Source organism: Phaeodactylum tricornutum, chromosome 25 (genome assembly GCF_000150955.2).
Source record: "Phaeodactylum tricornutum CCAP 1055/1 chromosome 25, whole genome shotgun sequence".
NCBI classification, from domain to species: domain Eukaryota; phylum Bacillariophyta; class Bacillariophyceae; order Surirellales; family Neidiaceae; genus Phaeodactylum; species Phaeodactylum tricornutum.
Genome location: NC_011693.1, coordinates 29,449 through 49,359, shown reverse-complemented (window position 1 = coordinate 49,359; position 19,911 = coordinate 29,449). Strand labels below are relative to the sequence as shown.

Below are 19,911 nucleotides of genomic sequence, written 5' to 3'. Positions count from 1 at the left end.
ACAAATTTATCTTTTCTCTTGTCCATGTTTTCAACTTAGCATAAAGAGAAAGTATGAAGGCCTTCCATTGAGTCCGAAATCGCATTCGCTAGCTAGAAGTTACGGAAGGTACCGTGCAGTTAACATGCCTTTATGACAGAAACACTTCTTTGCGCGCTCTGATCGCGTTTTTTCACAGTCAGTGCTGCACTGAATGAGTTGCCTCGGATATTCGAGTCTCTCGACAAATTCATTTTTTTTAATATGTACAAGTAGTAAAGTGGCAAAAGCCAGATGATTCGACAACGGTTTGAGGGACGACGTTCTTCCGTATGAATGACGGTGTTGTGGACTCTTCACTCTACTATTCTTTCCACATTCCCTAATAGAGAGAGTAAAGTTGTAGTAGAAGGGAACTGTGAAGTGTATTTTCGTGAGATGCGACATTTTGGAGACTTCCATAATGGAAACGCTCAAAAACGGTTTCCAATTCCCGAAGGAGAATTCGTCCACGTATTGGATTCCGCATCGACTCCAATTTGCAACTGACTGTCACAATCCATTCTGATAGCTGCACTGCTTTGAGTAAAGACTGCGGGTGCCATAACGAAGCACTCGGCAGACTTTCCCTCTTGGGTCTAGGCTAGGTATCAGTAGAACCGTTGCCGAGAGTCGACGCTATCCATATTTCGCGCCATGAATGAACAGTCGGGAATAAGCAGTGACGAATCTTACGCACAGGATTGGGTTGTGGAATTCGAAGTGATTGATGAAGCTGCAGAAAGTGCATCGCACGACGCCGTTCCTGCTGCGGATCAGCGACACCTGCAAGAGAATGTTGAAGAAGTTGCCGGACTTGAAAATTCCGGGGTCAACCTCGTGAGCAACGGCAGCCTGCCAGAAGAACAACAATTGCAGCAACAGGAACAGTATCCTAAAGCATGGCACTTCGGCGTAAGTGATGGCAGCGACGATCCTTTGAACTTTTTGCTTTCGGAAGATGATTCTGGTGTTCGCGCCTTCGGAATTTCTGGTTCGTGTATACAGCCGACAGAGCCCCCCGAATCTTTTTCTTTCAATGTTGAACAAAAGCAAGCAGTAGAAACGTTTCTTTCCGGCGAAGCGATACTCCAGACGCCCGGAAACCACGTAATCTTGGGTTGCCGGAACTTCGCACCTTCCCCGGCGAATCACAAGTTTGACCATCTGTTGCAGCAATACTGGTTGGATGTCCGCGCAGTCGAAGGCGCACTGGAAAGTCGGAAGCGTAAAACGGCCGATGTTATCGAAATCATCCATCGGCACGGTGACTACTTTTGTTTTTGGGACGCCCACGATGGGCCCCGGGACGACAATGGTAAACTGTGCAGTCTTAGTGCTACAACATGGCAAGCGTTTTGCTTTCGGAGGCTCGAAAGTGATAAGGAGCTCAAAGCCAAGCTACGCTTCCCACTCGAAACGAGTCTGAACCGGCTGACCGGACGAACTCATCACCAGCACTCGTCCTCTGGAGCTTCAAGCGTATTGGCTGAGCAAGGTATGGGTGGAATTTCGAGGCCACTCATGAACCTTTCTATTCACGCCGAACGTGAGCCGTCGGATGCAGCGGAAGAGGCCGTTCCGGCATCTACCCGAAAGCGTTCCATACCTAAAAAATCCCATCTGCAAAAAGAAGCCTCCTGGAAGTCAACCCTTCCCAGTTCCAATATACATGAGATTGATTCAGAAAGTGAAGAGCCCGGAGTATCGGAACCACTGTACGGCAGATACAAAGAAATGAAGGATTTGAAAGAAAAGGTCTCGCCCGACGGTAAATTAGTGTCTTTGGTGGGTCGATCGGGTGTTGGAAAGACCCATCTTGCACGTGTCTTTGCATGGGAATGGACAAAAGAGCGAGACAAGAACTGCACTCGTTTTGGCTTTTGGCTCAATGCAGCTACGGAATCAACTTTGCGCGAAAGCTACGAAACCGCAATTCGACGACTTCGCCACGGGACGAGTCTTGAAGAGCCTTCGGCGAAACGACGAATGGTAACTATCCAAAGCCTAGCCCTTCGTCTTTGGGAAACTCTTGCTCAATTATCTTTGTCGTTCGAGTGGATTCTGGTATTTGACAATGTCCCGGCCTTTGTAGAAGCCTTAGATGGAACAAAAAGAGAGGGTCCTTTGGGATTTCAAGAGTGGTTCCTTCCAAGAGACTGGAGAAATGGTCGTGGCCGGATACTATTGTTATCGACACACGATGGATATGTTGGGACAACAAAATCCAGCATGGGATATATCGCTCAAATCCGTGTCGACCTCTTGGATGAAGAATCAGCTGTGCAAATGTTACAAGCAGATCTGCCGGAAGAACAGGGCAGCGAGGCCTCATTGCATCGCTTGGTTTCGTTATTCGATTGTTTACCGCTAGCTATAGCTACGGCAAAGGGAGAATTGCTGAATGACGTGATAAGTGTCGACCAGTACATAAAACGGAACAATTTTGATGCTGTGCAAAATAGGGTCCAGGCGGCCATCAGAAGTTCTTTAAATAACGCTTACCAACGGGGTCTCGGGAAAGTTCTGGATGTGGCTGCTTATGTGAACCCCGATTCTATACCGCTGATTTTGTTGGGAGGAGAGAGCGCCAATAGAGCAGCGATACAACTCACGAAGTGGAACATTCTGAGGAGGGACTGGAAGACAGATAGTAATGAAGAGGTATACTCCATGCATCGGCTGCATCAAAATGCTGCACGGCAGGTCTCATTGGAAAATGGATGTTCGCCTGGAGCTGCTCTCCGAGTGGTCCACGAAAATATTACAACATTTGATCGCGACACTCCTGCACATTGGAAACTCCCAGCTGCCATGGTAAAGCACGTGGTCGCGCTAAAGGAGCGAGTGGAAAGCTGGCCTTCGGAGCTTTGTTTCGTATGGGCGCAAACTCTTCAGAAGACTGCAGAAGTGAACCGGTGGGTAAATCATGACTTTGGAGGAGCGAAGAAAATGTCGCACTCTTGTATTTCGGTATGCTCCAGCATTTTGAAGTCGGAATGCCTGCTAGCAGAAGTGCGAGAAGCTGTCAGTGAAGAAATGGTCAAGGTACACATGTTCCTTGGAAAACTGCACCGATCCTGTTCGCAACCGGACGATGCAAAAGAAAGCTTTGACCGAGCGCGCAACCTTTTACGACTTTGCCCAGCAAGTGATGCGCGTTCCTGGCTGGAGGCTGACATTTTGGATGACATTGGGAGACTGGAGCACAACAAGAGTTGCTATGCCCAGGCCCTGGAACACTTCCGGAAAGCTCTTGAAATTCGATACAGAGCGATACCAGACTCTACGCGAGGTGAATTGGTAGGTTCCCCTTTTTATTCCAACGATGAAACCTATTCCACAAGGCTCGTTGAACAAGAAGCACTGCGCGACTTAGGCCGAAATCTATTGAAGTCACTATTAGAGTCAGCGGACACGGACGTTTCCCTGCCGAAACCGCAACCTGTAGAGCGAGAATACAGCGCTCAGCGAAAAGTTCTCGGGGCGCTTGCGGACACCCTCGTGAATTTTGGCCGATCGTACCGTGAGGGCGAAGATTGTGAGGGCGTACAAACCTGGACTAAAGAAAATTATGGACGCAGCTACGGCGAAAATGGCTACCTCGAAGAAGCCTTGTTCTGGTTTGAAGCAGCTCTTGGAGCGCAATCTCTGCAGTTTCGGAATGAGATTCAGAATGACTCAGTGGCAACTACCATAAGTCACCTCGGCCGAGTCCATATAGCGAAAGGGAACTTTGCTACAGGGCTGGAGATGTTTCAAAAATCTCTCGCCATGAAGCAACATGTATATGGCAAGGAGAAGGGCAACGAATCGATTGCTACAGCTTGGGGTAACGTGGCTACAGCTAAGAGACTTATGGGAGAGTGTCTCGTGAGCGAGCATCGTTTCGAAGCGGCATTTCAATGTTACACTGAAGCCTTTGAGAATTACAAACGAGCCCTTGGTATGCTGAAGTCTCTTTTTAACGATTCGAACCACAAAAAAGTGCGAGAGACTTGCGCCGGGATTATGAGCGTAGCAAATTCGGTGTCACTTCTGACCGACTTGTTGATCGCCATGAATGACCCTGACGCCACACTAGAAATTAATTGCCGTGGGCTCGTCGAGTGCTGCTCTAATTCTATATCCGACCAGCAATTCGAACAGTAAATATACCACATTAATGTAAAATACAATTCAGGCCCAGCCCCAGCAAAATAGGTAGCGTGCACTTCCGTTTCGCTATGAAATCGTCAGGCCAGAAATTCAGGACATGATGGGAATCAAGGTGCTGGCAGACAATTGCATTGTGTTACCTGAGTTTGTTTTCCTCCTTCACAATGCCTATGGACTGCGCATTCGCAATCACGTTCCGTTCGACAAGGTAACGAATAGTGTGCCAGATTTTCAGAGGAATGCTTGTGCAATTCACAGTATTTACAGTCAGTGTGTTTTACAGTTAGATTGCCTACCCACAACTAACAAACGAACTATGAGAATAGATTTCCTTTGTGCTGATTGTGTTTACTCAAGGACTGTCTGTCGGGTATGTACCGAGATGGAAACCAGACATAATTGGCATTTTCTTTGATGCAAAGTAGCATAGGATTTCTTTTGAGTTTGATACTTGAAGAATACAAACCTAGTTTCGACTATGGTCAAATATACCATCCAAAGCACTTCATTCTACAACTTCCACCCTAAGAATTCCTCTCTATAGGTGCATTACCTCTCTCCAGATTGGAAAGAATGAGCTTACAGCTAACCGTGGCAGTTGCGTTAATGCTAGTAGCAATTACCGTCATGAATCATCCATCGTGTTCAGCGCAGTCTTCGAATGTGAAACTAGGAAAGTAATGTAACACGATAACGGTCTAGAATCGTACCTAAGGAACCAAAGAATCTTAGATACTTTCGTAGGCTGAGAAAGACGTAAAGATAGACCTTATAGACTCGTCCAGTCGACTTACAGATACATTAACTGTAAATAACAACCCCATCTGGATCCTTGACGTAGGGCACTTGAGGCTCTTTTTCCCTCCCACGATTTTGTGTGGCTATTGCATACGGGATATACCGCAGAATCCAACCATAACCTCGCAATTTCCGTTGGAAATACATACAGTCTTGCTGAAAAGCTACTTAGATATTTTAATCGCAGAAATATATGTTGAGATACAATCCCTTTTACTAATATTGACATCAACTGAAATAATACTTAAGTGAAATATTGGTCATTGACCATAGAAGAGAAACACACATTAACAAAGAAATCATTTTTGAAAAGGAAGAGCTCCGTAAATTGACAGCCGTCTACGTAGGTAGCTGTAAGTAACATAAGAAAAACCTCTCCGAGATCAAAGAAACGTCCGCAGGTTGGCCATGGAGTAGATTGGTCTTGAGCACAAAAAAAGCTTTCGAATTGACGTTTGTATTCACAGTCAGTACAATCACCATCCTCACCAGTTAGCTCATCATGCCTCGAGGAAATTCTCGCAAGAAGATGCCTGTCGCTGCAACGACGACGACGACACAAAGAAAGTGACAAGAGAAGAAGAGCCTGAAGTAAAGTCAGAAGAGAACCGACAGACCCCTTGGACAAACACCTCTTCCAGCGAGAACACCAAAAGTAAATCCGTAAAGACGCCTCCGCCTTTATTGAACGAAAACTCTCCCCAAGAAAGCAAGTTAAATGCCAACGCCCCCCAAGAAGCTGAGCCCGAGCCAAAAATCGCTCGTAAAGGTCAAGAGCATCTCGGCCGTTGGACTGAGCCAGAACATGATCGCTTTTTAGAAGGTCTCGCAAAACATGGACGTGAATGGAAGAAGGTGGCTGCTTCCGTGCAGACTCGAACCGTCATGCAAGTGCGGACTCACGCTCAGAAGTACTTTGCTTTGCTGAATGCAGGCCAGACTATGAACAAGTTTGCTACCACAACACCACCTACCCGCCAAGAAGCCGCCATCAAAGCAGATCAGAAAGAAAAGGCCCTGAAAACTAAGATGGGCAAGGCTAAGACTTTGGACGGTGCCGCGGTGGCCAGATCCGAACCTGCGGTAGCCGTTCCCAATTTGGCGACCGCTTCTCAACCTTCGGTGTCGCAACCCCATCCGAACTTGCCTGGATTGGGTAATCCTGGATTGCCCAACGTCCACAACTTGCTAGCCATTCAACAACAGAAGCTGATGTACCAACATCGGGTCATGGCTCATCAGAACGCCATGTTGCAGCAAAAGACCATACACACGATTCCCAGTCGCGTGATCGATGCGCCTGTACAGACGGCTCCTAACACCACCGTGGCAAAGGCACCGTCTGGTCCGCTTTTGCAGGGGAACGACATTGTCATTTTCCCCGACACATCTGTCAACCCTGCATCTCATCGGCCCTCTAACCAAGAATACGAAGACTTGCTACTCATCAATTGCTTTTACTGGCACTCGTTACCAGCCGGATTTCAGTGGCCATACGTTCAGCGGTTGTACACCCTACTCAAGTTGCGAGGATTACGTATGGTTACTTTGTGGCAGGACGGAAGCGTTCACGACTTTGTGCACGGTCCTTGGCAAATTGCCAAAGAAATGCGTGACGAGACGTTCAAGCAGAAAGCTTTGGCAAAGTATGGCTCGATGCACGTAACGGGAAAAACGGTGGGACTCTGCGTCGCCTACAAGGACAACGAGTGGAATGTGCTTGACGTTGAAAAGTATGCAAAATGGGATTCCAATCTCGTATCCGGTGGTGGTTTGGTGCGTCTTCCTCAGGGTGTGACACTCGCTCCGGTCCACTACCAAACCGATGCCACGTCGGAAGTCACGGACAAGTCGACTCCACAAATGACCCCACCACGAAAGTCAAAGACTCCTCGACAAAACGAGTCACTTCAACAGGTGCACAAGGAATTTTCTAAGCGATCCTCTTCTTCAGCCAGTCTCGATACGGCTCCGGTGAACGCAAAGAAAGACACTAAACAAAAGACTGAAAAAAATACTTCCGCTGCGAAAAAGTCTGCCGCCGCCAAAGTTAAGGTGGAGAAGGAAAGTGACAAGTCTCTCCTGAAGAAAGCGAAGAAAAGCAGAACTAGTGTTTCGTTCCCGTTGAGATCCCAAGCTAAAGAGGCTAAACCACGAAAGTCGATGTCGGCTTTGAAGAAACGGTCAGAATCTCCGACGGCAACAGATCCACCGCGCTCGGCCCGCCGTTCCAAGCGACAGCGTTTGTAAGTGGGGAAAGGGCGGCTTTTCGCCTTGACCGTTCTAATGTGATATGTTTGTGATGGGACCCTTTTGGGAAATTGGCGGAGTGATCTGAGCAAACCAAAAGTTGCGGGGAAGGGAATATACTACGTGGTCAGTTCTGTATACGCAACGGGAGAACGTAAAGAAAAGAATATAAATATGAAATGTGGGGTGTTGTGTTCACATTATAGTCATCCTGCGGCCTCCGCTTCGCAACCTTATATGCTTGCCGTGGTCTGGTGTCTCCCCTGCTGTCGGAAAATGATTCAGAGATCATATGTGTCTACAATTTCATATATCACTCACTCTATCGCTGAATGCGATAATGCCCTCCTCCCGTTGCTAAAGATATGGAATAAACCGCATATTCCGATGGCTGTATCAATGAGGTGAGCAATTTCAAGAAAGGGTTATGACAAGAACAAAAGTGGTACCTTTCTACACAAATATAGTTTATCGACGGCCACCGCCGCCGCCCAAGGCTGCCATTGTAGCCAATCCTACGCCAACGCCCGTTGTAAAGGCAGCTAGGAACCGTCCTGTAGTATTTGCTCTGTTGAGATTCTCTTCCACAACGGCACCGCCAGGTGGGATGTACGGACTCGCGGGTTCAGATGTCTGACATATATCGACTTGTACGTTTTCAGAAAGTAACCGCAAACTGGTATTGGCGAGAATGTCGTCTACAATTCCGAGTACTAGACTATACAATGATCCGTGCAGCTGCGCCAGTAATTCTTTCTGTGAAGCGTACCAGAATCGTTGCCACCAGGACTGATTTGACAAGGCTTCCCGGACCCCGGCTTGGCGGGCAAATTCTCGCAGAACTTCAGGATCGAGTTTGGTCAAGGAAGATGTGGTTCGATTCAACGAATCCTGCAAGATTGCACCCCCCTGATGCTTGGCAGGTTCCAAACCAACAAAGACATCATGTCCGCAAATGGTCAGGTTCAAAGAGGCGGCCAGCAAGTCCAATACTCGAAAGATCAATTTGAGACAGTTAACATACAATTGGCGCTCCACCATATCCGGAATCAGTGGTCGATTGATGGCCTTGTTCTGCAAGAGCCGATCAGCGACTTGCCCCAGGACCGATTCCTCTATTGTATGCGTCGAGTGATGCGAACGTGATAGAAATTCGAAGGGCGAACGGTCGGACGTTTTGCGCAAGCGTAACTCGTGCCCCAGCAAAGCCTTACCGTGCAACGATGCCAAAGAACGGTAGACAGCGTTGAGGGTCAGCTGAACGGTGGAACGGTACACTTGACGTTCCAAGGCATCCGGGAGCGCACGAATGTTGATGGAAGGATCTTGAAGCCATTCATTGACAAGTTCGTCCACCGTTTGGGACGAAAATCCGTCAGCCAGTGGATTTGGTGGAAGCGGAGTGGCACTTCTGGTTTGGCTTGTCTGGTCGGAAATTTCTTCGTCTGTACCTTCGGCTTGGGGAGCAATGTTCTCAAGAATGAAATGCTCTCTGGAATCATTAGGGTAACTACTTAGCATGGCAGTATCCACATCTTGCTTCGACTCGCTGGTCGGTATGTAGCTATCTTTTCTCTCGTGATCTTTTGGCTGTTGTGGAACGGACCGCGCAGTGGTTGCTCGTTCGCAAAACGTTGTGGTGCCGGTGCCATCAATGAGGGCAATGCGGGTTGCCAGAGCCAACGACGCCACGCCGGCGAGACATACTGCAATGACGTAGGAGGTTGGAGATGTCGATGACACAGTCCAGCCCCACGACGACAAAGATGGCACAAACGACGAGGACGAGGTTGATTCACTCAAAACAGGATCAGAAGCAAGGGAAGGCTCGGCTGTTGGAGGCGTCGTGGCACTAGCGGTAGAAATAGCTAACGATGCGGAGTCTGAGGATTTAGATGAGATCCAAGACGAGGTTGCGGCTGACTTGCACCAGTTATTGTTAGTGCTGCGACTGCAGTACGACTTGGATACCAAAAGGGTCTTGACCAAAAATCGTTGCTGTTGCCTTGAGCTGCACAAGAAACGAAGAAACGGAGCCATGTTTGTTCTGACTCCTTTAAATTGGATAAGCGCGGCACTCTCTGGCTGTAGATTAAAAACCGATCTTTGCTTTGTGAAGTGGCCTTGGCCAACACAAACCCGAGACTACCATTGTCGCCGCCAGTACCATAGTCGAGTCCAGCCAAAACATGCTCACGTGAGCGACTACGTCAAAGTCAGGGTTTTTAAAGGTTTCAATATTTGTATTTTTAATGTTGCTACCTTGTATTAACTGTAATTCTAATTACAGTTAGCGTATTCACTGCCAAGATTTCTTTACAGTAGGTCGCAATGCTGTTCATTCACCGTTAGATTTGCACGCACCTCATCGTCTCATATCGTAATCTTGACAAACATAGTCACTGTTGTACTTGTACGTCGAGCAAGATAACAATAAGGTTTCAATACTGTACGAGCTATGAAAAGGTTTAAAACTTGTCGTGTGTATCGAACTTTCGTAGGGTATGCCACTTTGATTCCTTTTCCTTGCCAGAAACAGTTCGGATTGACGGTGAAGTTACTCGTTTTTCAATTTTGCTCCGTTCTCGTGTTCCTCCATAGCTCGACGTCCTCTACACTTGGCTCCAATTCGATCGTAAGTGGTCCTTGCCTTTTCTCGGACGCGATCCAGTTTGGACTTTGGCTTCGCACTCGGGTCCATCGAGTACTTGATCTTTTCCGACGCCTTCCGTGTGACCAAATTCAATATGGACCCCAACACAAAAGCGTACAACGTACAACAGAGAGATAAGACGTTAAAAGGCATGCTCATATCTGGAAGTGGCGCCATAAGTAAGAGCGATTCACCGTACAAGGTGGTGTTGACGACGAATGGTTGCGCTGTCGTCTTGTTCGAGACGCAGCTTGATTGTAAAAATACTCGAGCTGGTGGTAACTCAAATCCGCGGTTAGCGTCGCCGGGAAAAGTTTCAAAGGGTAGAAAGGACGGGTTGTAGTCAATCGAGAATGTCAAAGACGACTTGGGGGGCAATATGTGCGTAAACAAAAATTCCAGTGAACCGTTCTCCAATACTTGCAAACTGTGCTGATCCAGATCAGCCCAAGCCAAGTAGGAAATTTCAGCTACATCTGTTGCATAACTCTCTGTGATCAACGTCAGTGTTGACCAAATCGGTTGAATAATCTGTGGAATTTGTTGCAACACAATTCCTGTTGCGGCGCAGTCGTGGTCGTTTTCGACGGTCATCCAGAGCCGGCCGCTGTTGGCGACTCCCTTTCGGCGATCCAGTCCAACGATCAACCTCCAAAAGCCGCGCTGACGGTACGCCGACCGACTCTGTTCCAACGCTTCAAGTGATGCGTGCGGAAGCTCGGTATCGGGGGTGAGTGTTTGTCTGGAAACAAGAGTAGCCGATAAAGAAGTTTCGTCATGAACCAAGACGTCCAACTGCACCAAGGGTGAAAATGGGCAAGTTTCTAGCCTAGTTATGGGTACAATCTCTGCGACTGTTGGATGACTAGAGGAATCGGCTGGCCCGATTACAGCGTACGAGAGGCCATGCGTAAACCGATAAACGCAAGCATCAGATGTCTCACCGTCACCTCGATACTCTCGCACAAAGCACGCCTCGTTCGCCGATAGATCCCAGTACATGGTACGTCGGGACAGTGGTGTAGTGGTGGCAAGCTGCCACTTACGCTTGGAGGGTGTCGTGGCGTCTTGGGCACCTACCCAAAAGTTGGACCAAGCGTCCGCATTGGCAAACAATGCGGTGCAGGTGGCTAGGTTGGCAAAGGCTTGAAAGCTTTCGACTGCCGCCGGCGCCACCTCCGTAGGTAAAATAGTTTCGACAGTGACGGTCGAGGGTCGGGTACCGTTGGCGGTCGCTGGGGGGTTGAATGGAGGAGTTGAACGGGTATGGACGTCGCGTCGCAAGCGAGGCTTGTCCAGCGAAACCACGGGGGCCAGAAGGATACGATCAGCCACTAGATCTTGCAGCAGTGCGTGGAACCGCGTAGTGTACGTTGCCGGACCTGTATGGTACTTGTTGTTGCTGTCGTTTCTGTTGTAGCTACCGTCAAAGCCCAGTGGATCTCGGTGGTACAAGGAGTCGAACGGCCAGAATTCGGCGCGCACTGACACCCCCGAAGGACCTGACAGCGGCATTGGGCCGTCTCGTTGATCCTGATGTTGTTGCTGCTGCAGTTCCTTTGAATGAGGGAGAGGAAACGTATCTGACGCGCGGTTGGCGAACTCTATGTGTATATGGGAAACTCGATGTCGTTGCAAGATGTTGTAAACCTTCGTTGGAAAAGGACTGAGCCCGGAAGACTCTGCGGATGATGGTTTATTGGATCCGCTAGTGGAAAAATCCGCTACTCGTAAACGTTGCTGAGACTCTGCACGCACCAGTAGCATTCGTGACGGGCTCTCGTGGGATGCCTGTCGTTGGTAGTTTTGTTCGTGTGGAGACCCGCGCCATTCTGCTCCCGTGATGGCGGCTTCCGCCGTCACCCAAAGACGCTCGTGTTGTACAAACGAGGCTGAAGATTCGTCCATTGCTCCTAGCAACCTCGTTGTAGCTCTTTAGATGCTTGCCATTGTTTGTCAACACTGTCCGTGCGGAGTGGGGTGCCGGATGCAAGTGCTCGAAGCAGCATTCACACTTACAGTTAGCAATAGTCCATGAAACGATTGTACTAATTTGTGAAATCTAAATCCAGAATAGGGTGGGGTTACCGAGGTCTTATTGTGGGGACCTCTTCCGGTCCTTCCTTCCCCACAATCCAAAGGACCAACAGACCACCTACCTATTCCAAATAGTTTTATTCTTTACAGCTATTGACTGTGACACATGATTCGGATGTGGAAACAACAGTAAACAATATACCTCCTATTTTTCGACTATGCGGCGACAGTGTGTCTCTCCTTTTGTCCCTATTCCAACGAGAGAAGGATCCAAATCGACCGTCAAACTGTCGTGAAATCTCCGCTTGCACGAATCAAGTCGTCACTGCTTGTGAATGTAACGTCAACTAATTATGCTTATACATATATTATTTACAGTTAACTGTATAGCCTTGATTCGTTTTACGTTTCTTCTTACGCACAGCACTGGCATCCTGTTTTTGTCGAACGCAAAATTTCCGCACGAACAAGAATAACAGACAACGCTGTTTTTTGCCGTCGAAGGCGTGACACCCTTTAACAACTTTGGTTCGCATTCGGATTTAACCCTCCATAAAAGACAGACAACACGAGACCAAGCACAACTTTTGTTTCCCGTCGCATCCTATGGTCAGTGCCGGTGATCCTAATTTGGTCGAACGCAAAATTTCCGCACGAACAAAAATAACAACACTGTTTTTTGCCGTCAAAGGCGTGACACCCTTAACAACTTTGGTTCGCATTCGGATTTAACCCTCCATAAAAGACAGACAACCCGAGACCAAGCACAATTTCTGTTTCCCATCGCTGGACACCGATCGTTACAGATTAATCAGATACGTTATTGAGCCTCTAAAGCTTCCACATCTTGCCTGCGACCAATCAGAAACCAAAGGTTACCATCCATTTCCATGATATCGAAAGGTAAAATGACGCGCTTTGGAATCTTCCTAGTCTTCACGGCAGCATTCGGAACGGCCCGTCACGGTGCTTACGCGCAAACCGATCCAGCAGCGGACTGCCTCAACGCTGTCGCCGATTACGTTGCTTGCCTAGCAAGTAATGACGATTGTACGGATTGTGACGCTGAGTTCATGCCATTGGATCCATCGTCCACTTCGTTCAACCTTGAAGAAGCCGTTTGCCCTGCTGTCAACTGTTGTCAAACTTGTGCGGATGCTGCTCGAGGCTTTTATCAGTGCTTTGTCGGTTCATTGTGCACCGCAGATTTCGACATATCTGGTTGCGACTTGATCTGCGATCCTACCACTTATCCCTATACCAACGAGGGCACGGCCAGTGATTCTCCGTGTGCGCAGGAAGAGTCCGCCTTTGCTGGCTGCATCGTGCGCGATGCATGTTTGAGCTCTTGCACGGAGACTTCGCTTGCTGGGTTGGGCGATGAGCAGAGCGGTGGGATGCCGGACTGCGCAGCGGGCCAAACCATAATTGATGTTTTGTCGGGCTGCTGCCCTACGTGCGGAGACGAGGTCTTGGCAGCCTTACAGTGTACTGACGAGAACGATCCCAACATATCCTGCTCTTTCGCTTTAGAAAATTCTGGTTCTTCCGGTGGAGAAGGAACTGGAGTGTCAACTGGAGGAGGAGCTGGAGGATCCACTGGTGGAGAAGAAGCTGGAGGATCCACTGGTGGAGAAGAAGCTGGAGGAGATACTGCTGGAGAAGGAACTGAGGCTTTGACGGGTGGGGACAGTTTGGGTATGGACAACGGAAGTGGAGGTGGTGACGGAACCAGTGGAGGTGGCATGACGCTTTGTCCTGAAAGCTTCATGGTAATGGGAATGGTTGCGCTGCTACTCTAGGCTACAAGCTTTTCTATATGCTGATGAAGTCTTCACGAAATTCTGGCAGAGATCAAAACTAAATTCAGTTAGTATAGTTCTTTCACGCCTTCAACCTTGGCTACTTTTATGCGAAGCCCGACAAATATAGTGGTCTTTAGCGGTCGGATGGATTGCTCTGCATCACTGTTGTTGTAATTTATAGTTAATTTGGATCCTTGTCCTCGTTTATACTCATCGTCAACGCTGTCTGTGTCATGTGTGTCGTGATTTGGGTCGCCGGCGGATTTACGGTCATCAATGAATGGTCGGTCAATGGTACGATTGTACCGAATGGGGATGGCAAAAAATTCACAAATACTCAAGAGTGAAAACTCCTTACACGACTTCTTCCACGTCATACTCAGAAATACTTTCGATTCTGCCTTTTGCGATTCAAACGAACAACGCAAGGACGCCATCCACCTACACAATCAAGGGAGATTAAACATTTTTTGAGTAAGTTACTCTCAGTCAGGTCAAACCCACAACGTATATTCGTCTTGAATAGAGCTTTCCAAAGCTGTCATCTTCCTGCATTGCTCTAGTTAGGTTTCTGTATATCTAATGTAAATATGAGGTTACAGTTAACATAAAAACATAAATCCAGCAGAAATTTTTATTTTCCGGGCCATCGCATGACTTCAGGTCCATTTTTCGTGGCTTTTTACCGTTCATAGTTAGAAATTTGATTTGTACTGACGGTTACTGTGATTTATTTTCCATCCATCATATATCATATGCATCCATTGCTCTCGTCTTTAGCTTCTAGTTGGCTCTACTAACCCCAAACTAAGGTGATCAATACCAGTTTCTCTCAATTGATGTACGTCCTGTGGACAGTGATGCCTACTACCTACTTATTGTGGAGTTTCAAGAGCATTGCCTTGGTGTACGACACATGATTCTCTAGACAAATTAAGGAAAGTTTTGAAGTTCACAGACTGTTCCCAAATAATGAAAATGAGATAACCCTGCTATGTCCGAACATTTTCAATTGCAGTCATCCGGGAAATACGGTATTGACTTACGGTTGTGATTCGGAAGTGGAAAATCTGGCGACAATAAATCGAAGACTCTAAAGGAGTTGACTTGGTACCGACTCTCCTTTTGCTCCTCTCCCGAGTAGCGAAAGATCCAAATTTCACATATAAGCTGTCGTGAAAACTCTCCTTGCATGAATTATAAAGTCACTGAGTATTAACGGCCGCGACTTGTGCTTTTTTCCTTTGATGACCTCGTCCTGTTCTTATAATTGACACCTTGAAGATTCAAACCGTCATCCTATTTTTGACGGAAGTAACACCACCCATGCACGAACAACACCAACACAAAACGACCCGTCAAAAGCTGACATTGGAGTGATCCAAGCCCCACAAAAAGAAAATCCGCAAATACCGTTTCTCCTCGTTTGATACCGGTCGTGACGGAACAAACAGGTCGATTATTTCCAGTCGTCCCCGCCATCAGTTAGAAAACACGAAGTCTACATTGTAATTCACAACTACGATATCGAACGGTAGAATGACACGCTTCGGAATTTTTCTGGCCTTCACGGCAGCATTCGGAATCATCCGTCGCGGTGCTTACGCGCAAACTGATCCAGATTGCCTCGACGCTGTCGCCGATTACGTTACTTGCTTAGGGTCCAACGATGGGTGCACGGAATGTGAGACTGAATTTGCGCCTACCGATCCGACGTCGACTACGTTCAACCTTGAAGACGCTGTTTGTCCTGGTGTCAATTGTTGTCGAACTTGTGCGGATGCTGGTCGAGGCTTTTTTCAGTGTGCCGTGACCGGACTCTGCACTGCAGATACCGGTATATCTGGTTGCGACTTGACCTGCGATCCTAACACTTATCCTTACACCAACGAGGGTACAGCCAGTGATTCTGCATGCGCGCAGGAAGAGTCCGCCTTTGCTGGCTGCCTCGTGCGCGATGCATGTTTGAGTTCTTGTACGGAGACTTCGCTTGATGAATTAAGTAACGCGCAAAGTCTCGGGACGACAACTTGCGATGCGACTCAAGTCGCGATTGACGTTTTGTCGGGCTGTTGCCCGCTTTGCGGAGGCGAAATCTTGGCAGCTCTGCAGTGCGCCGACGATAACGACCCCAGCACTTCCTGTACTTTCACTCTAAATGATTCTGGATCTACCGGTGGAGAAGGAACTGGAGGATCTACCGGCGGAGGAGGAGCTGGAGGATCTACCGGTGGAGAAGGAGCTGGAGGATCTACCGGTGGAGAAGGAACTGGAGGATCTACCGGTGGAGGAGGGACCGGAGGCTCGACCGGTGGTAACAGTGCGGGTATAGACGAAGGTAGTGAGGTTGGCAATGCCGACGGAACCAGCGGTGGAGGCATGGCGCTTGGCCTTGAAAGCCTCATGGTGATGGGAGTGGTTACGCTCCTACTCTAGTCTAGACACCTTTGTTTGTTGATCAACCTTTAGCGCAATTCCGGGAGAGAGTAAATTAAAAGAAAATACTGTTGCGAATGGTCCCTCACGACGTTAAACTTGGCACCTCCAACTCTTTCTATGACACACCAAATTTGCACTTGCCAGCAAAGCCTGACCAATACAGTGGTCTTTATACCGTCTCATCAATCTCTTCGCAATGGTGCGTATGTAATATTCTTATGCTTTTAGTATTTGCAATCCGAAAAGGGATCATTGTTGTTGGATGTTTTGACATTGATCGGGCCAAAGTCTTGCGAAATGCGATTGGTCGAAACTCCTGGCGAGTGCGATGTGGATGACTGGTGCTGCTGTGACTGTAACATTCCAACGCCCCCATAGTGATTTCCTGTATTGGCGCTCATCGGCATTGTGCCGCTCCAGTTGCATCCTTTACCGTTCGTCATTGTTTGTCCTCCCAGCATGCTCATGGTGCTGTTGCTGATTCCGCCCATCACATTCATACCAGCATTGGAACTCCCACTCGTCAAAAAATTAGTCGGGTGCTGATGTCCCATCATGTTGGAATTCATTGTGTGCATGGGAGCCACACCGGATTGCATCATATTCATACTATTGTTGCTCAGATTAGTAGCCGCAAAATTCCTTGTCATTGCTGACATGCCAATATTGCTAGAGTGGATCGAACCAGTGTCCGCGCCCGAGTTGACATTTCTTTTCAGCACTGGTGTAGGATCAGAAGTCGGACCACCCAGGCTACCCGGTACGTGCAGTGTGCCGTTCGAGGCGAACGGATCAAACGTGGACAATGTCGTGGTACTGGATGGAAGGCTAGCAGAGGGAACAAACCCATTCCCAGTCTGTTGCTTGTGATGGACCGAGGAATTTGCTGTGGTACTCGAAACACTACTGCCGAACGGATCGAACGAGGGCCCCGCCGTAGATGTCGATGCCGGTACCGGAGTGGAGACGCTGGACATTTGAGAACCTCCGAATGGATCCGACGGTAGGGGGTTTGACGATCTGTATTGCGTTGTGGTACCAAAAGGGTCAAACAAGTTGTTGCTGTCTCGAGCTACGGGCGGTGCCGGTGCATCCAAGGCTCCTCCAAAATCGAGCAAATCAACAGTAGGCGCCGCCATCGCTGGTGGAGCAGCGGGTTGCGCGGGAGGCAGTGGCGCCACCACGCGTGGGGCACTGGCGACAGCTGGGCGGCATTCTGGAGTCGCCGGGGATACCGCGGCATCATCACCCCCATTTCCGTAGTAGCTTTTGTGTTCGTATGCGTTGACAACAAACGCTTTGAAAGTCTCAATGGGATCACCCTGCTGAGGACGTCCGCCTTGTCCCACCGGCGGTGCCGTCGCTAGCCAAGTCGCGCGTGCTCGTTCGTTGCCATTCTTTTTCAACAAGAGCACTTCTTCCATCGTCCAGCTACTCATCGTGAGGGATTTGCAGCGGTGCGAAATGGCCTGGTGCGATGTTTTGCAGGCATCGCATACGAACGTCAAGTATTTGATGCAAACCGTCCCGAAACCAAACTTTTTCTGTGTCCCACAGTTCGGACAACACGTATTCGCAGGAAGACGCGCGAGCTTTTTCACGGCCGACTCCGCCGCAGCCGATACGGAAGTCGCCATGGTGACACTGATAGAAAGGAACACGTAGGCAGAGAGGGATAGGTGATAGCTGCGAGGACGCACCACCACAGATTCAACCGCCGAACGATTCCGGAATCGTAGGAAGACCTCAGAACTGTAACTTGGCAATCACAGTTACTGTTGACGGTTTCCTTCCCTGACTGTGAGCGACGTTTCGGCTGGACTATTTCGGCGACGGCCGACAAAGAGGATCACGGTACACGCGTACGAGCGAAGGACAGGCGAAGAACAGCATTCTTAGAAACAGCTATCCTCGTTCCCCTCCACAGATTATTATTCTCGGATACGTAGCGAAACTCGGGTCTTTTCCAAACGTGAGCAAGCAGCAACCTGTGTTTTCTAAAGACTAGTAACTGCTATTGATTGTGAAAACAAAGAAATCCTTTAGAGGGATCTAGTTACTTTGACATGTCATCCATAACCTGTAAATAGATTGATCACACAAAGATGTTTACAATCATGCACAACGTAAATTTTGTGAAGTTCGGGCTTGACTGCTTGCGGTAGATCGCCTCGGTATCTAGCTTGCACTGCAGTACACGACCCCAAACATATCTGCCAAGGCTTTTACGTCCTAAAAGCTCCCTTCGGACAAGAGCTCGATATTGTTTTCAATTACGCGTTTCGAATATTCCAAGGACTCTTCGTGAAAGGCTTCGTTGCCAACGGCTTCATACATTTCAGCCTGGGCCTGCATAACGGCAGCAAACATATCTTGAGCCCCAAGGCGGTCTACCTCGCGCCACGGTCCCCTCAACGCTTCGGAAAGAACCGCTAGTTTTTCCACAAACAAACAGGCCGACGTTTGCGTCATCTTTCTGTTGTGGTACACACAAGCATAGGTCCAAACAATGTATTCCAAACTAGATTGACCGACCACGTGCTCGCTCGGTACGTACACTGTGCCATCTCCCAGCAAAGTTTCTTGTGCATTCAACGAGGCATCGGGACGGATCCGGTACTTATCTTGATCGGCGTAGTACGCAACCACTTCGACTTTTTGACCGTTCAAAAAAGTTTCTTCGACCAGACCTCGAAGGGTGACCTTCTCACCTGGCGCAAAGGCGTTACGTTCGTATACGTGAAACTTGACACCGCGAACTCCGTACTCTTGTTCGTCGTTGCCGAAATGAAAGTAATCCCAGCCAGATTTCGGTTCCGCCTTGACTATGGAACGACCCAAAGCAATTACATTTTTTGCGTGATCCTGGGTTTTCCCACCAACCAATACACGGGCTAGAGGAGTGTGATTGCGAGCGATGCCACACCAGAGAATGGAGTGCTGGGTTTGGGGTATGACGGCCGGTTTGTTTAATGACTTGGATGATTTTCGACGCGGCGACGAAGATCCTCTGCTTGGGGTTGAAGCAGGAGATATACTGGCAGATTTGAAGGTCTTTGTTGTGGGTTCCATCGTACTGCTGAGACTAGTACGCAAGACCATGATTGCCTTGCTATTAAATTGTTTGAGTGGATCTTAAAACACACGGAAAATATAGGATTTTGGGTTGACGCCACAGGAGATGTTTCTTCGAACGCTGTTCGTTCCAAACCTCACCGTGACAGTCCCGCAAGCCAAACATGTATAAACATGCTAAAAATCGCAGCAGAGAGTCTGTCGCTCCGCGTAAACATGCTTTTGGTTCTGTGTCGCCCAAAAGCTTAAGATCTTGTGCAGTCAACTAAGGTTGTTTAGTTCTATTCTTGTTATGGCTTGTGACTTTTTATAGATAAATACAAAAGCAGAGTATCCAACGGAAGCCAATGCAGGCTCTCCATATATCGAAACTTGCAAGCCGGAAACTGTCGCTCTCTTGTAACTATTACATACATACTTACATACATACTTACATACATACGATACGGTACTTCTTGAGAAAACCCAAACCGACAACATGCCAATCTGAAAGAATTATCAATTGACTATGAGCCGGCATAACTTCACACATTTTTGAAACCTATCAGCAGTAGCAGTTAGGGTTCCATCCTTTCGGTACCCTCTCTGTTGAATGTGCTATGGATTTCCGTTGCCTTTCTTAAGGTTACTTCGCAGTGCGATGGAGGCAAATGCCAATTTTACTTTAGCTGGACCCAT

At 48.3% G+C, this 19,911-nt stretch overlaps 8 protein-coding genes across 8 annotated transcripts; 4 read left to right on the top strand and 4 right to left on the bottom strand.

Annotated features, from left to right (window-relative positions):
• Positions 1–495: 495 nt before the first annotated feature.
• On the top strand, positions 496–4,170 carry PHATRDRAFT_49839 (predicted protein; the record flags this gene model as incomplete). Its single annotated transcript, XM_002184685.1, has 1 exon — positions 496–4,170. Exon 1 carries the CDS (start codon positions 676–678, stop codon positions 4,168–4,170), a length of 3,495 nt encoding a protein of 1,164 aa, XP_002184721.1. The 5' UTR covers positions 496–675.
• A 1,306-nt stretch (positions 4,171–5,476) lies between these two features.
• Positions 5,477–7,416, top strand: PHATRDRAFT_49838 (predicted protein; the record flags this gene model as incomplete). Its single annotated transcript, XM_002184684.1, has 2 exons — positions 5,477–5,541; positions 5,616–7,416. The coding sequence occupies 2 exons, from the start codon at positions 5,477–5,479 to the stop codon at positions 7,222–7,224; spliced, it is 1,674 nt and encodes a 557-aa protein (XP_002184720.1). The 3' UTR covers positions 7,225–7,416.
• Positions 7,417–7,692: 276 nt separating this feature from the next.
• PHATRDRAFT_49837 (predicted protein) lies at positions 7,693–9,348 on the bottom strand (the record flags this gene model as incomplete). The annotated part of the gene is made up of 1 exon (XM_002184599.1): positions 7,693–9,348. Exon 1 carries the CDS (start codon positions 9,262–9,264, stop codon positions 7,693–7,695), a length of 1,572 nt encoding a protein of 523 aa, XP_002184635.1. The 5' UTR covers positions 9,265–9,348.
• A 433-nt stretch (positions 9,349–9,781) lies between these two features.
• Positions 9,782–11,838, bottom strand: PHATRDRAFT_49836 (predicted protein; the record flags this gene model as incomplete). Its single annotated transcript, XM_002184598.1, has 1 exon — positions 9,782–11,838. Exon 1 carries the CDS (start codon positions 11,783–11,785, stop codon positions 9,782–9,784), a length of 2,004 nt encoding a protein of 667 aa, XP_002184634.1. The 5' UTR covers positions 11,786–11,838.
• A 525-nt stretch (positions 11,839–12,363) lies between these two features.
• PHATRDRAFT_49835 (predicted protein) lies at positions 12,364–13,265 on the top strand (the record flags this gene model as incomplete). The annotated part of the gene is made up of 2 exons (XM_002184683.1): positions 12,364–12,523; positions 12,606–13,265. A coding segment is annotated over exon 2 (459 nt), but the record flags the coding sequence as incomplete, so codon positions are not given.
• Positions 13,266–15,079: 1,814 nt separating this feature from the next.
• On the top strand, positions 15,080–16,207 carry PHATRDRAFT_49834 (predicted protein). The gene has a single exon (XM_002184682.1). The coding sequence runs from the start codon at positions 15,259–15,261 to the stop codon at positions 16,153–16,155; it is 897 nt and encodes a 298-aa protein (XP_002184718.1). The 5' UTR covers positions 15,080–15,258; the 3' UTR covers positions 16,156–16,207.
• Positions 16,208–16,347: 140 nt separating this feature from the next.
• On the bottom strand, positions 16,348–17,949 carry PHATRDRAFT_49833 (predicted protein). The gene has a single exon (XM_002184597.1). The coding sequence runs from the start codon at positions 17,793–17,795 to the stop codon at positions 16,383–16,385; it is 1,413 nt and encodes a 470-aa protein (XP_002184633.1). The 5' UTR covers positions 17,796–17,949; the 3' UTR covers positions 16,348–16,382.
• Positions 17,950–18,182: 233 nt separating this feature from the next.
• PHATRDRAFT_49832 (predicted protein) lies at positions 18,183–19,268 on the bottom strand. The gene is made up of 2 exons (XM_002184596.1): positions 18,716–19,268; positions 18,183–18,634 (listed from the first exon to the last, which is right to left on the bottom strand). Exons 1-2 carry the CDS (start codon positions 19,258–19,260, stop codon positions 18,391–18,393), a joined length of 789 nt encoding a protein of 262 aa, XP_002184632.1. The 5' UTR covers positions 19,261–19,268; the 3' UTR covers positions 18,183–18,390.
• Between the last annotated feature and the right edge of the window lie 643 nt (positions 19,269–19,911).

Excerpts from the sequence above, each read along its gene's own strand:
- PHATRDRAFT_49834 (XM_002184682.1), top strand. The coding sequence starts at position 15,259 with ATGACACGCTTCGGAATTTTTCTGGCCTTCACGGCAGCATTCGGAATC.
- PHATRDRAFT_49833 (XM_002184597.1), bottom strand. The coding sequence starts at position 17,795 with ATGGCGACTTCCGTATCGGCTGCGGCGGAGTCGGCCGTGAAAAAGCTC.
- PHATRDRAFT_49832 (XM_002184596.1), bottom strand. The coding sequence starts at position 19,260 with ATGGTCTTGCGTACTAGTCTCAGCAGTACGATGGAACCCACAACAAAG. Across the intron at positions 18,635-18,715 it reads TTGCTGGGAGATGGCACAGT|AAAGATGACGCAAACGTCGG; the intron begins GTACGTACCGAG and ends GTACCACAACAG.